Source organism: Trichomycterus rosablanca, chromosome 1 (genome assembly GCF_030014385.1).
Source record: "Trichomycterus rosablanca isolate fTriRos1 chromosome 1, fTriRos1.hap1, whole genome shotgun sequence".
Taxonomy (NCBI): domain Eukaryota; kingdom Metazoa; phylum Chordata; class Actinopteri; order Siluriformes; family Trichomycteridae; genus Trichomycterus; species Trichomycterus rosablanca.
The window spans coordinates 58,593,695-58,611,937 of NC_085988.1; the positions used below are offsets into that span (position 1 = coordinate 58,593,695).

Genomic DNA, 18,243 nt, shown 5'->3' on the forward strand with positions numbered 1-18,243 from the left:
AAATAACATATGATCAGTAAGGGTCCCTATGGGGGTCCCTTTCAATTGATAAGCAGGGTAACTGAGTGTACAGAGCAAGAGCTGATCTACGGTCTGTTCAGTTTCTTGCTTTTTGACACAGCAAACTGCTTATCCAGCTCAGAGCCGCCACAGTCTTCATTCCAGTCACCACAGCAAAAGAAAGAGTCATCACATAGCTTTGCCAAGCTCTGTTCTCTTTCCAGAGTGAAATACCACACAGTCGTATGCACACACACACACACCAAGAAAAAAACAAAAAACTCGCTGATATATTCTTGACTGAGCCCTATAAACTCAGGTAGGTACATTTCGCTAGCCCACTACCACTGAGATTTACATTTTCAGCATTTGGTGGATGCATTTATCCAAAGCAACTTACAATTCTAACTGAATACAGTTTGAGCAATTTAGGGTTAAGGGCCTTGCTCAGGAGCCCTACAGCAGCAACCTGGCAGCATTGAGGCTTGAACCTGCAACCTTCGGATTACTAGTCCAGTACCTTAACCACCGAGTTACCGCTGTCCCGCTTTCCAGGTTTCAAATCCCCAATTCATGGCTACAAACAAACACGATTGGTTATGCTGTGTGGGGAGGATTGCTGAGGCCCTACGACAGATTGGCACCCTGTCCGAAGTGTGTAACTGCATTTTTGCATTACTGATTCCAGTAGAACCGGAACCAGAGCATCCCTGACTGGGATAATGCGGTCATAAAAACATGAAAAAAAAGAAAAAAGAAAAAAAAATGTGGGTTGTGTACATGATTGTGTTAGTTCCAAATTTTTAATTAAGCTCAGTTGTTTACACAGTAATAAAAATCCCAATTGAGAGTTTAGCTCAGAGTGTATAGATTAGGGCTGCAGCTATCGATTATTTTTGTAATCGAGTATTCTATCGATTAATCGAATAATCGGATAAGAAATACTTTTGCTTTAATAAAGAGCAAAATAAATACATAAAAGATGAAATAAGACACGTCTCTTAAAACAAACTGCACATTTGTATTCCTATATGGTAGCAAGTATTCCTATAGGTATATATATATATATATATATATATATATATATATATATATATATATACAGGTATATATGTATATATATATATATATATATCTATATATATATATATATATATATATATATATATATATATATATATATATATATATATATATATATTTATATTAGAGATGTACTGATCTGGTTTTTTGACGCCGATTTCGATCTCCGATTTCTTTTCAGAGCGATCGGCCGATAGCCGATTCCGATGGGGGGGTTCAACCTGTGTTTTACTTCTGGGGTAATACTCAACTTTCAGTTCATTTTTCACCGCAAAGGTGAGTCAAAGGCAGGATTCACTCGAAGCACTTTGTGTTTATTATAACAGCTTGGGTATAACACCGAAAATAAAACTGAGTGGCCTAGTTAAATAAAAGAAAATAAATATAAACAGAGTGAAGGAGCGAGAGGGGAAAGTTTCACGTGATGCCCCCGGCTACAGCACACTGCGACTACAACAACATGCAATACAGTACTCATAATGCAATGTGTTTTCAAAACATTAACCCCTTACTTTCCCAACACTGACCAGGGGGTGTGGCGGCATTGCGAGATTTTTTTACTTCTGAAACTAAAGCAATTAATTTTTCACCCACGTGAGACATATCTCATTAGTCTAACTGACCACGCACACGCAGGTTAGATGTTATACAGTTCAGTCTGAAAAAACCTTAAAAATAGGTCTAACAGTGAAGATAAACCGGTGACAGAAGCATTGACGTGTGTGTGCCTTTAAGAGAGACGCTCTGTTCACAGTATCGATATACCGTAAGTGATTCATGAGTCGGTTCATTTTATGCGAAACGTAAGTTTATTTTCTCGGTTATCTCTCCGTGTTTACTGTTATTAATTAATGTCGTGGTTTTAAATAAACACCAGCTACTACAAAACATTTTGTGTGACTCTCTTACATTAAAAAGCTTAATTAAACTGCTATTACCAAATATCTGTAACCGAGTCAGACTCGTTCCGTCTGTGGAGCTAAAAGTTTTCTGTCAGTCAGAGCAGATGATCCTGAACTATGTATGATGCACAACGTTAATTATGTTATTTTAGGTCGTAAAGAGCTTTCACGATGGTTTCTGTACGATGGTTGATGAATGGTGATGTGATGGTTGGTGCTTTGTAGCTCAAAGTCTGGATCAATCCACTGAGCTGTTAAGCTTAACATGGTCTTTATACAGTGTATCACAAAAGTGAGTACACCCCTCACATTTCTGCAGATATTTAAGTATATCTTTTCATGGGACAACACTGACAAAATGACACTTTGACACAATGAAAAGTAGTCTGTGTGCAGCTTATATAACAGTGTAAATTTATTCTTCCCTCAAAATAACTCAATATACAGCCATTAATGTCTAAACCACCGGCAACAAAAGTGAGTACACCCCTTAGTGAAAGTTCCTGAAGTGTCAATATTTTGTGTGGCCACCATTATTTCCAAGAACTGCCTTAACTCTCCTGGGCATGGAGTTTACCAGAGCTTCACAGGTTGCCACTGGAATGCTTTTCCACTCCTCCATGATGACATCACGGAGCTGGCGGATATTCGAGACTTTGCACTCCTCCACCTTCCGCTTGAGGATGCCCCAAAGATGTTCTATTGGGTTTAGGTCTGGAGACATGCTTGGCCAGTCCATCACCTTTACCCTCAGCCTCTTCAATAAAGCAGTGGTCGTCTTAGAGGTGTGTTTGGGGTCATTATTATGCTGGAACACTGCCCTGCGACCCAGTTTCCGGAGGGAGGGGATCATGCTCTGCTTCCGTATTTCACAGTACATATTGGAGTTCATGTGTCCCTCAATGAAATGTAACTCCCCAACACCTGCTGCACTCATGCAGCCCCAGACCATGGCATTCCCACCACCATGCTTGACTGTAGGCATGACACACTTATCTTTGTAATCCTCACCTGATTGCCGCCACACATGCTTAAGACCATCTGAACCAAACAAATTAATCTTGGTCTCATCAGACCATAGGACATGGTTCCAGTAATCCATGTCCTTTGTTGACATGTCTTCAGCAAACTGTTTGTGGGCTTTCTTGTTTAGAGACTTCAGAAGAGGCTTCCTTCTGGGGTGACAGCCATGCAGACCAATTTGATGTAGTGTGCGGCGTATGGTCTGAGCACTGACAGGCTGACCCCCCACCTTTTCAATCTCTGCAGCAATGCTGACAGCACTCCTGCGCCTATCTTTCAAAGACAGCAGTTGGATGTGACGCTGAGCACGTGCACTCAGCTTCTTTGGACGACCAACGCGAGGTCTCTTCTGAGTGGACCCTGCTCTTTTAAAACGCTGGATGATCTTGGCCACTGTGCTGCAGCTCAGTTTCAGGCTGTTGGCAATCTTCTTGTAGCCTTGGCCATCTTCATGTAGCGCAGCAATTCGTCTTTTAAGATCCTCAGAGAGTTCTTTGCCATGAGGTGCCATGTTGGAACTTTCAGTGACCAGTATGAGAGAGTGTGAGAGCTGTACTACTAAATTGAACACACCTGCTCCATATGCACACCTGAGACCTAGTAACACTAACAAGTCGCATGACATTTTGGAGGGAAAATGAAAAGCAGTGCTCAATTTGGACATTTAGGGGTGTAGTCTCTTAGGGGTGTACTCACTTTTGTTGCCGGTGGTTTAGACATTAATGGCTGTATATTGAGTTATTTTGAGGGAAGAATAAATTTACACTGTTATATAAGCTGCACACAGACTACTTTTCATTGTGTCAAAGTGTCATTTTGTCAGTGTTGTCCCATGAAAAGATATACTTAAATATCTGCAGAAATGTGAGGGGTGTACTCACTTTTGTGATACACTGTATATCACACGATCGGATCGGCTACATTTGGGAGATATCGCAGATCGCCGATAGCATATTTTGATAAAAAATCGGCCGATATCGATTTATAGCCGATCGATCGCTCCATCTCTAATATATATATAACAATAATACATAAACATTGCCTCTAATTTGTGCAACTTTTAGAACTAAAAGTTTCAGCTACAGCTCATGCAGAACATAAACCGTTAATGTTTTGTAGGGAGGCTTTGTGGCGCTCTGATGGTGTGGATGTTGTTCTGAGTTTTCAGGGTTTTTTTTTTTTTTAGCTTAAAATGATCTAAAACTTTCTGTCGATTTCTCTGTTCAGTCTCCTCTGTTCACCCCTCGTCTCTCTGTCTCTCTGTCTCTCTCTCTCTCTCTATTTTGCAGTCTATCAAATCTCGGCTTCGTTTCAAATCGATACTTTCATACTGAACAGTACGCAGAAGCGGCGAGCGAGTCCACTACGTATTCACTGAACTGTTACTGTTCAAGTATGATATTTCGGATGCAGCCCTCGGCTTCTTCACGTCACCTGCCCACAGCGTGAAACACCGTGAGCTGTATATAGTTGTATGGATTAAACGATGCCTCGATGCGAAAAATTTGAATCGATGATTTTTAGTAATCGAATTACTCGAGGAATCGTTTCAGCCCTGGTATAGATGCATTTAAAGAATGCCTAGTGAAGTCGTGTACTTGGTGAGTTTTACTCCCAACCACTCCATTCACACCTGCAGGCAGCAGATATGACTGCGTGTGTGGAAACCAGTCCTACGTGGGTTCACACCTGAGTAGCCTTGGGCAAGTTTGTTCTCGTGTCTCAGCATGTGTATTTGAGTCTGGTGGTGGATGAGGTGTCTAGTCTTTGGCTACATCGTATATGATGTCTAGCCTTACAGTAGACACTAGGGTGTCAACGAGGTACTCTTTGATATATTAAACTTCATATCCACCTAGGGTGCTCTGTTCCCTTTGGTCTGAAAATGAAGCTTGGCGCTGGCATGCACACAATACATTAAAATATTTTTATTCTATTTTTGTTTGTTTGTTTTGTTAAGACTATACGCTATTAGCACAGTGTCAAGTACATTGTCAAGTATTTCCATGGAAAAAGATTTGCATACCCTCCAGACCGACAAAGCCGATCATGGTGGGCTTGCGGCATTAGACCACTGTGCCACCTGAGCAACCAGTTCTGTACATTTTAATCAAAAATACAAATAGATTTGCACACCACAGCACTAAATCTTGCTAGTCCACTAACACCGTGATCTGAGGTTTGAATCTCTAGCTATTGGCTGGTTGGGCATCTACACAGATATGATTAGCTATGCCTTAAAAGGGTGGCCAAACAGCCTAGACATTGGAATGTGCACTTGAAAGTGTGCTCTCAGTGACAGTCCAAAATCTGAGCCTGGGTAAAAAAATGAGGAGGGTTCATCTGGAAGAGCAGAAAGGGTGTAAAAAAAGTGCCAAATCAGGTATGCAGATCAAACTGATCCACTGTGGCGACCCCTAAATATGGGTAGAAGAGGTAAAAGAATATATGTTTGTATTTATATAGTAAAGAATCGTGTAGAAAGGTCAACCACAGGACACCCAGCGCATTTAATAAAAAATACAAGCCTCCAAATATCTGCCATCTGATACGAATGATATTTTACAGATTTTTTATGGGTCTTAATCACAGGCACGTTCTGAGAGAGAGATACATGCTAATGAGCTCAAATAGTGCAACACCTTCTGAAGAAAAAATCTGAACTTAAAAACTACACACTTACAAAATGAGGCTGCTGATGTTCTTGGAATGAGGGCCAAAATCCGTTATCATCTCCAATTCGTTGTTATTCAGTTTTCTGCAGCAGAAGCACAGAGATGATTAGAATGCTGCATGCTGGTGGGAAGAATAAACTCATGTATAAGAACCATGAATCATACATTAGATGCAAAGCCTACTTACATTTCAGTTAGGTGCTTCAGTGAAGTAAACAGCACCTCTGGAAGTGTTCGTAATTTGTTATGGCTCAGATCTCTGTAAAGAAAAACATCTGTCAGAGGTGGGCTGAAAACAAAGCATGCTACAATGCACAAAGAAGAATCAAAAGTGGTCTAAAAAGTAGGGATGTCCCGATCACGTTTTTTTGTTCCCGATACCGATCCCGATTATTAATTTTGATCCCGATCCGATACCGATTGTCAAACCGATACTTGTATTTTCTAGATATTGTCTAGATAAGAACTAGATAATACTGTTCACACAGTGCACACTTCAAGTACATTACAATTATTCAAATTAATCCAGTGTATATGTTTAACAACTGAATAGCTCTGCAGTGCTGAAGGGAAAAATGCTGCATCCAAACTATTGCTTAATGTTTTTGTATTTTTACAAAATCAATCAAAATGAGTGAGAATTAGTTTTACTTTAAACTTTACATTCAAAGAAAAAAAATGTTTAATGCAGCGATACACTAAAAATGAACAGAAATCTGTGTAGCAGCTTAACTTGAATATAAGAAAAAAAGTTACTTAAAAGCATTACAGTAAAACCTGAATACCAAAATAAAATGGAAAGACTCTTTTGTTATGAAGGAAAGCCAGTTCTTAAAGTGCTTGTATTGTGACAATGGTTTGATGGACGTTTGTAAACGAAGTAAGTGTGTTTTGACCCTTTAGGCCTTCCATAGAACATGAAATAGCGTGCTTGACTCAACTGTCGGCTATTCGGTACCGTAACAGAAGAAGTTAATAAAGTGTTCTACTCCCGACAATATGTGAATATACTGTGCATTTATTTCTTTATTAAACGAGTGCATCACTACGTTGTTTTGTAAACCGGTGTGATCCTTAACTCACACACACTCTCACACATGAACGCAGCTCTGCTCCCACCGCCTCGTGAAACGCTCACACTGCAGACGTTACACTTCACTGTTGGACTTGTTTTACTTTTCAATTTAAACTATTTCCACACAGCGGACATGATGACGTAACACAAAAGATCGGGATTAAGATCGGGTTTAGTAAAGCCGATTCCGATCAATTAAAAAACGCCTTGATCGGCCCCGATCCCGATCTTTGAGATCGGATCGGGACATCCCTACTAAAAAGCATGGATTCTACCTGGCTTGCCACCAAAACAAATCAAGACTGACTTTAATAATTCATTGCACCATATTATTCCATTAATGCCGTCTGTTAAAATTTTTTATTTCATTTTAATTAAAAGCTTTATTCCCGTCAATGTTCCCTGGCGAGAAAACACTGAGCACAAGGCAGGATTGCCATCCCCCAAACCGGGCTCAGTAAAAAATGACATTTACATTTATTTCCAGCAGCTGACACTTGATTTGATCTGAAAGCGAACACGCAAAAGTTTAGACTGCCGATATGAGACTCACCCTCACCAGCCAGGTAAAGTTATTTAGAGATTTTATTTAGCTCTGCTGTTCTAATACAAATACAAAAACTACATCAATATTGTTTGAATCATCACTGACAGAACCAGTACACAGTAAAACAGCAAACAGGAAAGCTGTTTTACTATTGAATTCGTAATGAGAAGTTAACACAACATTTGGTTTCATCCAAAATAGCAAAAACCTCTTGGTTTTGGTAGTTTGTGCTGAACAGAAAATCATTATGGATTTATATTATTTACATCATGAAAAACAGAACTTAATTATCATGTGTCAGTATGGAGTCTGACTATGTTAAACTTATATTCTGCGTCATGTTTCATTACAAAGGTAAAACTCTGCTTATCATCCTATAATAACACACATGCTAAAAGTGATTCTGTTTAGGATGTAGGACCCTATAAAACCTGGCATGAGAGGTACATGAATGAAATCACTAATAGTAAATTGCTTTGAGAAATAAAAACGGATATGTCTGAATATTGGCAATTATATGAGACTGTATTTTTACGGCATTTAGCAGACGCTTTTATCCAAAGCGACCTACGATTGTGAGTGTATACAATCCAAGCAACTAAGGGTTAAGGGCCTCGCTCAAGGGGCCAAAAGTAGCAACCTGGCAGATGTGTGGCTTGAACGAGCTATCTTCCAATTAGTAGTCCAGTACCTAAACTGCAGAGCTCCAGCTGCCCAATTTCCTATGTAAAGCTCTTCCCACGTGCTTATGTCTTCTGACCCAGTCTGTCATGCTTTGTCTCTGTTCTGCACATGTAAGATACACATATACTGTAGATACTTGATTCAATTGCTAGATTGCACGCTTGATTGAGTGAAATAAGTGATTAATGATTGAAGTATGTTCTGAGAGGTACAAGCTAAGTGGCAGTGGCATTTAAAACAAATCCTTTATACCCATATTCGTCAAAAAAAAAAAAGGCCTATCAGTAAAATGGCATGTTACTAATGCAGTTCTCACTACAAACTACGCCTTGTTTAAATACTCACAATCTTTCTCAAACACACACACACACACAATGAAGCAGCAGTACATTAGAAAGACAGACGAATTAACCAAAAACAAACAGATCACAGAAACTGATATTAAGACTAAACAGCTACAACATGGTTCTAGATAATTAATAATTCCGAAAGAACTGCTCATCTGTGAGACTTCTTAAAAAACCCACATTATGTCTGAATAAAAATAAAAATAAAAATGCACAAATACAAATAAATATAAAGAATTAAGATTCTAAAAATGATGGTGTCTGACCTTGTGTTTGTTTCTAACTCTTCCTGGCATGTTTAAGCTCTGTGCAGACCACGGGTCTTTTGGTAATTTGTCTGAATTTGTACCAAGCCGCTAACCTCAAACTATTGGATGCCCATTCTTTTCAGATCCAGCTAGTATGACTGGCCAGTGAGTATTTTTTATTTAAATATCAATTGACAATGGCGGAGTTTAGCCAGAAACATTTAAACATTGCTAACTTCCATCCCTACACTTAAATGGGGTTTTATTCATTCAGTAAAAATGCAAACATGATGTGACTAGAGTAAAATTACTCTTGTCTGATGATAAACACGCACAGATTTTTCTTTTCTTTCTTTTTTTTATTAGCAAGAGAATTCCAAAACAGGTCTTGAGGGAGAATATAGAGTGTGAGGCCAGAAGAAATATATGTGTAGTAAACTCCATGCTGGAGTTTTCTGACTCTGAATTCTACATCTGGATTCAATCAGTGCAGGCACAGAGCAGAGGTGGTGGAAAGTAACGACTCCTAATCTCCTCACAATGCTGCAAAAACATGTGCCGCCTTTAGTTTCCACTGTCGTGTTTTCTTTCTTTTTTTCCTTTCTGAATGCTTAATACCAGTCTCTTAAAAAAGAACAGATCAAAAGCCCCCTCCTCCACACTGTCTTGAACTGTAGGAGTTGATTTAAGAAAATCTTCCATAAAAGAATGTATTTAAGCAGGTTTTAAAATGTATCTGTGAATTCAGAATGTATTAAGGTTACAACAGAAAAATACTGATATGTAACTAAAGGTTCCATCTAGGGATGTTAGTTATAAACCAGTTAACTAATAAGCAACACAGAAGTCACTGTTCAGTTAATGCTGTCAGTTAAAAAAGCTCATTTAAATTCACTTCCAACAGCTGAAACTTGATTTGAACTGAAACAGGAGGTAAAAGTTCAGACTTTAAATTTGAGAATCACCAACCCTCAGTGTGCTTGCTCCAGCTAAGTGCTCAAATGCATTTAGAAAAAGTGCACTGCAATTCTAACCTAAACAGAATTTTTTAGATTGTTTATATTAAAAGAAGCTATATTAGACAGAAGCTGTTTTGTGTCAGAATGGAGTATGACTGAATATTAAACTAATATTTTCCATTATGTTCCAGTACAAAGGTACAACAATTATTATCCTATAATAGCACTAATGCTGTTAGAAAGAGCCTGAATATACCTACTGCATCTTGATAAAAATCTAAATCTAAATAAGGGGCTCATCTGTAAAAAATGGTGGTGCCTACAAGAGATACAAAAGATCATGACAAGCTACATCTTTGTACTCGGTTATTTCACAATTAAAACCTCTTCAAGTAGTAAACATTATAAAAAAAAAACTATACAAACAAAAGAGCAGCTATACACCTGTTCGAAATCCGAGATGCCTTACTAAGCTCACTACTGAGGCATCTTAATATTTCAATGTTATTTTGACTCAAGAACGAGTGAGAATCGGAAGCGTCCTTAGTGATGAAGGCAATCCCAGAATTCATTGCGGCATCTCTTTTCTCACAGAAAAGTAAACATGGCTGACGGTGTTATTTTCAAACGTAAATAAATAATTATTGATTTGTAACGAGTGTTTTTATTTGCAAGTTTGGGCTTGTCAGCAAATGTAACAGTTTTCTGTACACGAATCGAGTTATATTGACATGTTAGCGCTAGGGGTGGGCGATATGGCCCTAAAATAATATCACGATATTTCAGGTTATTTTTGCGATAACGATATTTTTGGCGATATAACAAAACACTGAAAAATATTTTATTTATTTCGAGAAAACACTATTGCAAAAAAAATAATGTTCAGTTTTTATTTAGAATTAATATAAGTTAAGACTTCGTAAAAAAATGTAAGACGTATGTAAGAATTACGCACACTTTTCTGTATTTTGTCTTTCCAGTAAAAATAATGTAACATAATGTAATGGCGGAGTCAGACAATTTCTATAGGGGTGGCCAGACCTTGCCAGAGAACATTGCTCACACAGGGGTCGCACAGAAACTGATACCTTTTTTTATGTGGTCACTCACTCATTTACCTATACAGGCAGTGAGTGCCATGTAGAATTACATCACGAAGACCCGCATACTACTAAGCTTTTTTTCTCTTCATTTTCCCTGACAAGAAAAAAACCCCCAAAATATAGCAACCTTAACATTATGAGGAAAAATTTTCAAAGATATTCCTTTGCAATACTTTATAATTTGGCTGCCAACTTGTGTGTAATGATGAGACTCAATTGAACCCCAGAACATGCTAGCGTGAATGCATGGAAAACTTCTTTTAACAATATGATACAGACTGACCAACACTATTAAGCCAAATCAGCATTAAAATAACCTTTAATAACCTTCTTCAATGCTGGAGCTTTTTAAAACGGAATATTTTCTTTAAAATAGAAGTGTTATTTAACTGCTATTAAATTGTTTCCCATCCGCCCAACCGGATAACCGCCCAATCTGGCAACACTGGAACACACAGAGCCCGGTGGCGCCTTTACTCGTAGCGCGCCACAATTACTACTAAGTACAGTAGCAGTAGTACTAAGTAGCAGTAGTACTACTTCTGCGTTGGTGTGTGAACCTGCGTGCAGAAATACTTCCGCAAAAAAGTTGCCGGCAAAGCGGTGGTTGGGGTTTGGGTTGCCAAAGATTAATTTATGGTGGACTTGGAGTTTTTGGAATGAGCTCCTCCACCGCAGAGCCGCTTTCCGCCATACTCGTTGCTGTGCCCAAATGACCCACGTAACGAACGTACGCCATTTGCGTAGCTGTGTGACGTCATTGCGTAAACAATGCAGAATATCGCCATTATTACGATATGGGCTTTTTTGTATAGTTTTAAAAATTATACCGGTATTATCGTGAACGATACGATATAGCACACCCCTAGTTAGCGCTGTCCCACCTCATTCCATTGGTTTTAATGGCAAAATGCTAAACGCGAAACCCGATGGAATCGCTAAGTAGCGCGTTCGAATAACCTGCCTTATAAAAGTTAATGACTTATTAGAATCCTCTCTACTGAGGGAGCTGCCTGTGTAGGTAGTAAGACAGCAAGGCAGCTCACTAGGTTTTCGAACACACTGGTAGATATGTCATGGAAAATGAGAACGGTGTGAATTTTCGTTTTGTGTCAAGCAGCAAAAAAGTTGTAGCATGACGTATTTGATTTAATTTGCATTAAGTAACATCGCACGTCCTGCGATGTGACTATTGCGCATGCACACATCGCGATGACGATGCTGAAACGATATATCGTGCAGCCCTACTCTGAATGTTGAACTGGTTCTGCTCAGTGTGTTTATCTTACTGTTCTGCATTATGGCCATGTTCACAATGTTATGCTGTTTTTTGTTCAGTAAACTACAATGAATTGTTGATATAAGACTCCAAGACCCCATTTCCAGAAAAGTTGGCAACGTTTTGTAATATATCAAATATATGCCTCCATGTCCATGAACCTTCACACATATGCAAATGGATCCCCAATGCTGTGGCCACTGATGCACCCCACCCCATTTCATGAAAGAAGTTGGCTTTTGCACCATTCGCTGATAACAGTCTTGTTATAACAGTGATAAAGAGAACTTGATCTCCACAGTTTCTAAAAACAAGCTGAAACATGGACTCATCTGAACACATTACATGTTTCCACTGTCTTTCAGTCCATCTGAGATAAGCTTGGATCCAGGGAACTCCCTCAGGTTGCATTTCTTAATCTAAAAATTGGCTGCATTCCTTTTGAACTGACTGGCAAATCTCTTATGACGTTTGGTTAAAAAAGGTAAGTCGCAGTCCATCATTGTTTGCAAAAAAATGAGCTTTTGGTGGATCCTCCTTTTGTATCCAATCATGATTCCCTTAAATGTTACCAACTCAACTGCTTATTGTGGAATGTCTTAAAATGGTAAAAGATGAATATTATATAAACTTTTCACTCCTAGTTGGCCTTTGTCCCAACTTCTTTAAGTGTGTTGCAGATATTAAATACTAAATTTGTTTATATTGTTGAATTACAGTGATCAGAGAAAACACTGGAAATCTTTTCTTTTTACTTTTCTTGTTTTGATTGCCTTTTACTAAATGTCCCAACTTTTCTGGAGATAAGGTTTGTCTACTGTAATAGGATGCTTGACATTAATGAGTTAAAAGAAACTGGCAACATTTAAATCCCTATATCCATGCGATTTACTATATTACAGCATTAGATCTATATTGTCCCGCATGTCTTGTACACTACAGACTTCAAAGAGGGTGAGTGATGAAGTAACTAAAGTAGATAACACAGTGTGATTACCACACTTGTATTTCCTGTTCATATCGCAAGTGGATCAGATAAGTGTTGTGCGTAGGTCCTGGCCTAGAGAGCTAAATGCAGCTATAAAGTGCACAGTCTGTAGTGGTGAAAAAAAAAAACTGTAGGAATCCAACCTATCCATCCTCTTTGTTATGATAAGATAAACTGTCTATATCTACAGTGCACTTTCTAAGTTCATGGCCTGAAGTAATCGGAGGGAAGAGTGGGTCACTGAAAGCCAAATGCTGATTATCTGCTTTTCCCACCTTCGACGTGACTTAACACTCTGGTCCATCACACTTAGCCTTTCAATGCATCAACAGCTGTTTCATTCACAGACAAAGCAAAAGTGCTTGGGAAGAGAGGCGTGAAAAATGCATGGAGGCATTTATTAGCCCAGTTCACAGCAGTCTAAGCTGTGAGCAAATATTTTTCACTCCAGATGTAAATCACTGCCTAAAATTATAGTATTTGCTACGATAAGCAATTTCACAACAACTTTTTCTAGTGCAGATAAAATTCCTCCCGAGAAACCTGGCAAATTTTAGCACAAAGTCATGCTAATTAACAGCTGAGAAATACATTTACATTAATGCCTTTACCCACAGCAACTAGTGGCTGGATACAATCCAAGCTATTAAGATTTACGGTTAAAGGTCTTTCTCGTAAAACTCAAATCCCTGAGCAGCAAGTAAAGCAGAACTAAAATTCTAAGTCACAGTAAAATTGCTGACTGAAACACAGCAGTGGCACAATTTCTGGCAAACTCTTCCAGTCTCAATCTGTCCACGCTTATTTAGCAAAGCACCTTGAACGCACCAAGTTTCAAGTTCGCCGAAATATTCAGTCCACAATATCCTAGTTTTACAGATAAACGTGTCATTTTTATGTCCTTTTTCAAGATAAATGCCACTATAATTTAAGTGGAGTGGCAAAGTTGTTGGGGCAAGCCATAGCCAAGTGGTTAAGGTACTGGACTAGTAACCAGAAGGTCGCCGGTTCAAGCCCCACCACGGCCAGGTTGCTGCTGTTGGGCTCTTGAGCAAGGCCCTTAACCCTCAATTGCTCATACTGTATACTGTACCTGTAATGTAAGTCGCTTTGGATAAAGGAGTCTGCTAAATGGCGTAAATGTAAAGTTGTTTATTACAGTGGCGACCGATAATGATGACAAATTCATTTAGATGACAACTTCCCCTACATACACAAATTCTACTTATGCAAATGTTTCCAATTTCCTTTAACAGATAACCAACAAGCTTACAGTGTCGCTTCAAAAATATAAAACATCACTAATCTTGATAGTAATGTAGAACAGCAAGATTAACACAGTGAGCAAAAACTGTTCAAATGTCAGAACGTAGATTTTATACCTGGTACCAAACGGGTCATTACAAGCTTTTATTATGCCATCATAAGAACTCCATACGACTCCGTAGGAACACAAAACGGCATTCATTTATAATGTTAATGTGTAACGTCTTGGTCATTCATGATGTAAATAATAATAAGTGCATATAATTATAGATATATAATAAATATACTATATAGTTTTTCTGTTGAGATTCGAACAGCAGTGCACTTTCTCTAAAAGAAACTGCCACATGCACCCTGATGAGTCTCAACTAAGAACTCTTGTGTGTGCAGTTCCAATCAACCATCAGCTGTTAAAAATACATTTAAACAGCAGCATTAATGGAATGCTGACCACTACTTCAGTTAACTAGTTAATCATTGACATTCCTAATGCCTGAACTAATTTAGGCAAAAAGCTGTAATACAAAATAAAAAGGGTTACACAGACTTGTATGTTTCTATCATTAATTAGGTGCCTAATTACTTGGGCTAATAGTTATTATGTTTATCAATCAGATCACAAAATCATATATTTATATTAGTCTAATCGGTTCTATAGAAAATGTTGGCGGGTATGAGGCTTGTTTATTTAAACTTCATCAATAAAACCAAATTACCGTTTGTTGGCTTTATTAGGCACGACCGTGAAGAAAAAGTAAAAATTACTTACGACTATTACTTGAATGGCAGTTATATCATTATCATAAATGTGATTCTGACAGGACTAACAGTTAGGGAATGAATTGTATTGTGATTAATTCTCTCAGAGTAAAAACACACTGCATTTTAAGAAACAGATGATGGAATGCATTGCTTCCTGCATTTCCAGACTGACTGTTTTCCCCCAGTTTAATTAAGACAAACTGAACTCAGTCTTCTCCCAAATTTTATCTCTCTGATGGTTCAAGTATAAATAATAAATTTTCCCCACAAACCTCTTATGCCAAATTTCTTTTTTCCTTTAATGAACACATTAGAGGATTCAAATCTTCTTTAAAAGTCCTACTTTTTTCTATCTCCCCTTTCTCCCTAATTTTTTTCTCCCCTCCCCCTCTCTCACTCCCTGTGAGAGTTACACAATCAGGTCCACATAGAGCAGTTCTCTAATGGCTTCCATCAGTACTTCAGATTAGTTGCTAATTCAGCAGAAATAATGGGCTACGGGAAAACAAAGGCCCGGGACAGGCCGAAGCTTTAAGTCGTGCCGGGGAGACGTTTATAAATTAGCATGGTGGAGCACAAAGAACTTCATTCCCCCTACAGCTATGACTTGTTTTTGGCAGAGAATTGGAAGGAGGTGCCTGTACGTGGTGTTAGAAACTTTCCACACTCTTTTTAAACAGAGGGGCCAAACAGTTGAGCAATAAAGTGTGCAGAAACTGACTGTGGAAGTGTATTTACGATACATTAATACTGCTCTAATATACAGTCCAAAGCAATGGTTTAGACCCCCTTGGTCAAATTCCATGTTTTTGTGATTTTCTAAGCAAAATAAGTTGAAGACAGATATCCACATAGTGCATGTTTGTATTCATTTGCTAAAATTAACTTTTTGGAAACAATCTGTGGAGCTTTTGTAGGTTTAAGCATATCCTGTATATTACACTCAAGTGAATAATTGGTAATTCTGCATTTAAATCAAAGTTTGATGCAATTATTGTAAATATGCTATCACTGTACTATACAATACTCACTAAAGTACTGGTTTTCAACATGATAGTGACGCTTATATAATGCACACCAAGTATAATACAAATATATGACCACATTTCTCAAATATTTTACTTCCTAAATGGCATTGTGGTATATCTTGATATCAGATTACATTTCTGTAGATAACAAATAGGTACACCTACTCTCATCAGTGTAAAAACAGTAGGGATTTATATAGAAAGAGATTTAAAAAAAAAAGAAAGAGAGTGAGAAAACAATAAACCCAGTAATAAATAAATGATAGATAGAGATTATTCTAAAAAGGTTATTTTAAAATAAAATAATAAAATGAAAAAGCATATGTATGTGTGTGTGGGGGGGGGGGTTCACAAAGCAACTTTTATGCAACAACAAATTAAGTGAGCATATTACAATACAATACACCACTACTAAAAGCACAATAATTCTATTCTAATCCTATTTATGCAAAAAAGAAAAAGTACATTTATTTTTAGGGTTTGTTACAGGACCTGGAGAGAAACAATTTAGTCCCGAGTATCCCCACGAAGTGAAAATTAAGTGTGTGGACACGAGAGGACACTATTCCTGATTCCATTTTGTACTGGTTGGCTGTTTTATTACATTTCAGCAATGCAACCAAAGTTTAATTCCACCCATTAGACATTTTTAGACACTTTTTGCTCAGTTTCTTGAACAGTCTGACGTAGATTCAAGCCAGATGTAGCTGGAAAGTATTATATGAAGCTGCTTGGGGCCAAATCTAAGAAGTGCCTTATCTATTATTGGGTTGTTAACATATCATTTGCTCTTTTATCATCATCTTGATCAATAGAAAACCCTTCTTTTTGACATATTTAATTTTATAGTGTGTAAATTGATGGTTTAAATCATGACTATAGTGTACTCCTGTCCTTGCTTAGGCTTGGCTGTTTTATTTAAATGCTACTCAGTTACATTTTTGCACTTTTAAGATTTTAAGTAGATATTAGGAAGCCCAAATGTTTTTTATTACGTCTGGCATTTTAAAATGTATGTTTAAACTATGCACTGGTGTATATTTATATTATTGTTGCATTTCCAACACTGTTATGTTTAAACTCTCTATAAAATGCTGCATATATAGACATATAGTTAACGATCAAAATGCTCCAAAATAAATCGGTGCACAAAAACTAGTTTGCATGGTGTTTATTATTTAATTGCATGTTTGTATGTCTACTTAGTTTCCACTACTACACAGCATCAGGCCACAACTGCTTTCACTGAGCTATAACGCAACGCTTTATACTGAAATCAGAAAAGGTGATCTTGCCAACATTGTCTTCTTAAAAATGGAATTTGATATTCAAAACCACTTTAAAATACTTTTCTCAGGACATTTACTGTGCCCCTTTCGTGTGGTACAGTCATACCACAGTGAATACCGTAACAATGTGTAGAATAAATTGCACTTACAGTTGTGTGATATAGGAAGGTAGACTCTGTGGAATCTGTCCTCTCGGGATTCGGCTACAGTCCAGTAAAGTACCAGTACACGTACAATGACTCGGACACGGTTCTGTATTCCCATTATGTCCCAGTGCGAGTTCAGCTCCGATAAAAAACAGCAAAACAGCCACAAATCTCACAGAACAGAGACCCCACGCTGCTGCTCCTGCTCCGGACATTTTCTTCCCCAATTCTTTCTCGCGTTGCCCAAAACAGCCTCTCTTTCTTCCGTACTCTCCCAACAAAAGCTTAAATTCCGAACAAGACTGTGTTAAAAGTTGTCGTTCTTCGTCTGTAGAAACAGTGTTTATACATTTATTTAGAATAAAGAGCAGAAATTAATCCCACAGCTTCACATTTTCCATCGTCGTCTCGTGTGAAAAAGTTTTGCTGAACTTCTTTTCGCAGCGCTCCAGCTCAAGCGAGTCGCCCGACATTCCAGACTCACTGCTCGCGCTCCTATTGGCTGATGGACCAGAAGCATGAGGAGGAGCATTGTGGGTAATGTTGTCCACGCAAAGTGTAGTCCGTTTTTAATCGTTTCAGCTAGCTCTACGGTGAGCACAACAGCAGAGAGCACAATAAAGCTCTTTGTGATAAAATATACTGTACATATTATATTTGTGAATAAAGTATTAATACAAATGAATATAATAAAAAGGTTAACAACTTAAGTGAAAACTCTCTTGTCCTGGTGCCCTGTTTAAAGTGTTCTCACCTTGAACCAGTGGCACCAGAAATTTCTCTACCCTGATCACCAGGATTATACAGTTAGTCAAAATAAGTAAATAATTAAATATTAA

The 18,243-nt window shown here is 38.0% G+C and overlaps 1 protein-coding gene across 1 annotated transcript in view; it reads right to left on the bottom strand.

Moving 5' to 3' along the window:
* The window catches only part of lrig3 (leucine-rich repeats and immunoglobulin-like domains 3), a 37,679-nt gene extending 19,962 nt beyond the window's left edge, over positions 1–17,717 (bottom strand). The window contains exons 1-3 of the mRNA XM_062994691.1: positions 17,408–17,717; positions 5,871–5,942; positions 5,692–5,766 (exon numbers count right to left, since the gene is read on the bottom strand). Coding sequence (XP_062850761.1) covers positions 5,692–5,766; positions 5,871–5,942; positions 17,408–17,619 — 359 coding nt within the window. The 5' untranslated portion in view covers positions 17,620–17,717. The remainder of the gene's footprint in view (positions 1–5,691; positions 5,767–5,870; positions 5,943–17,407) is intronic.
* Between the last annotated feature and the right edge of the window lie 526 nt (positions 17,718–18,243).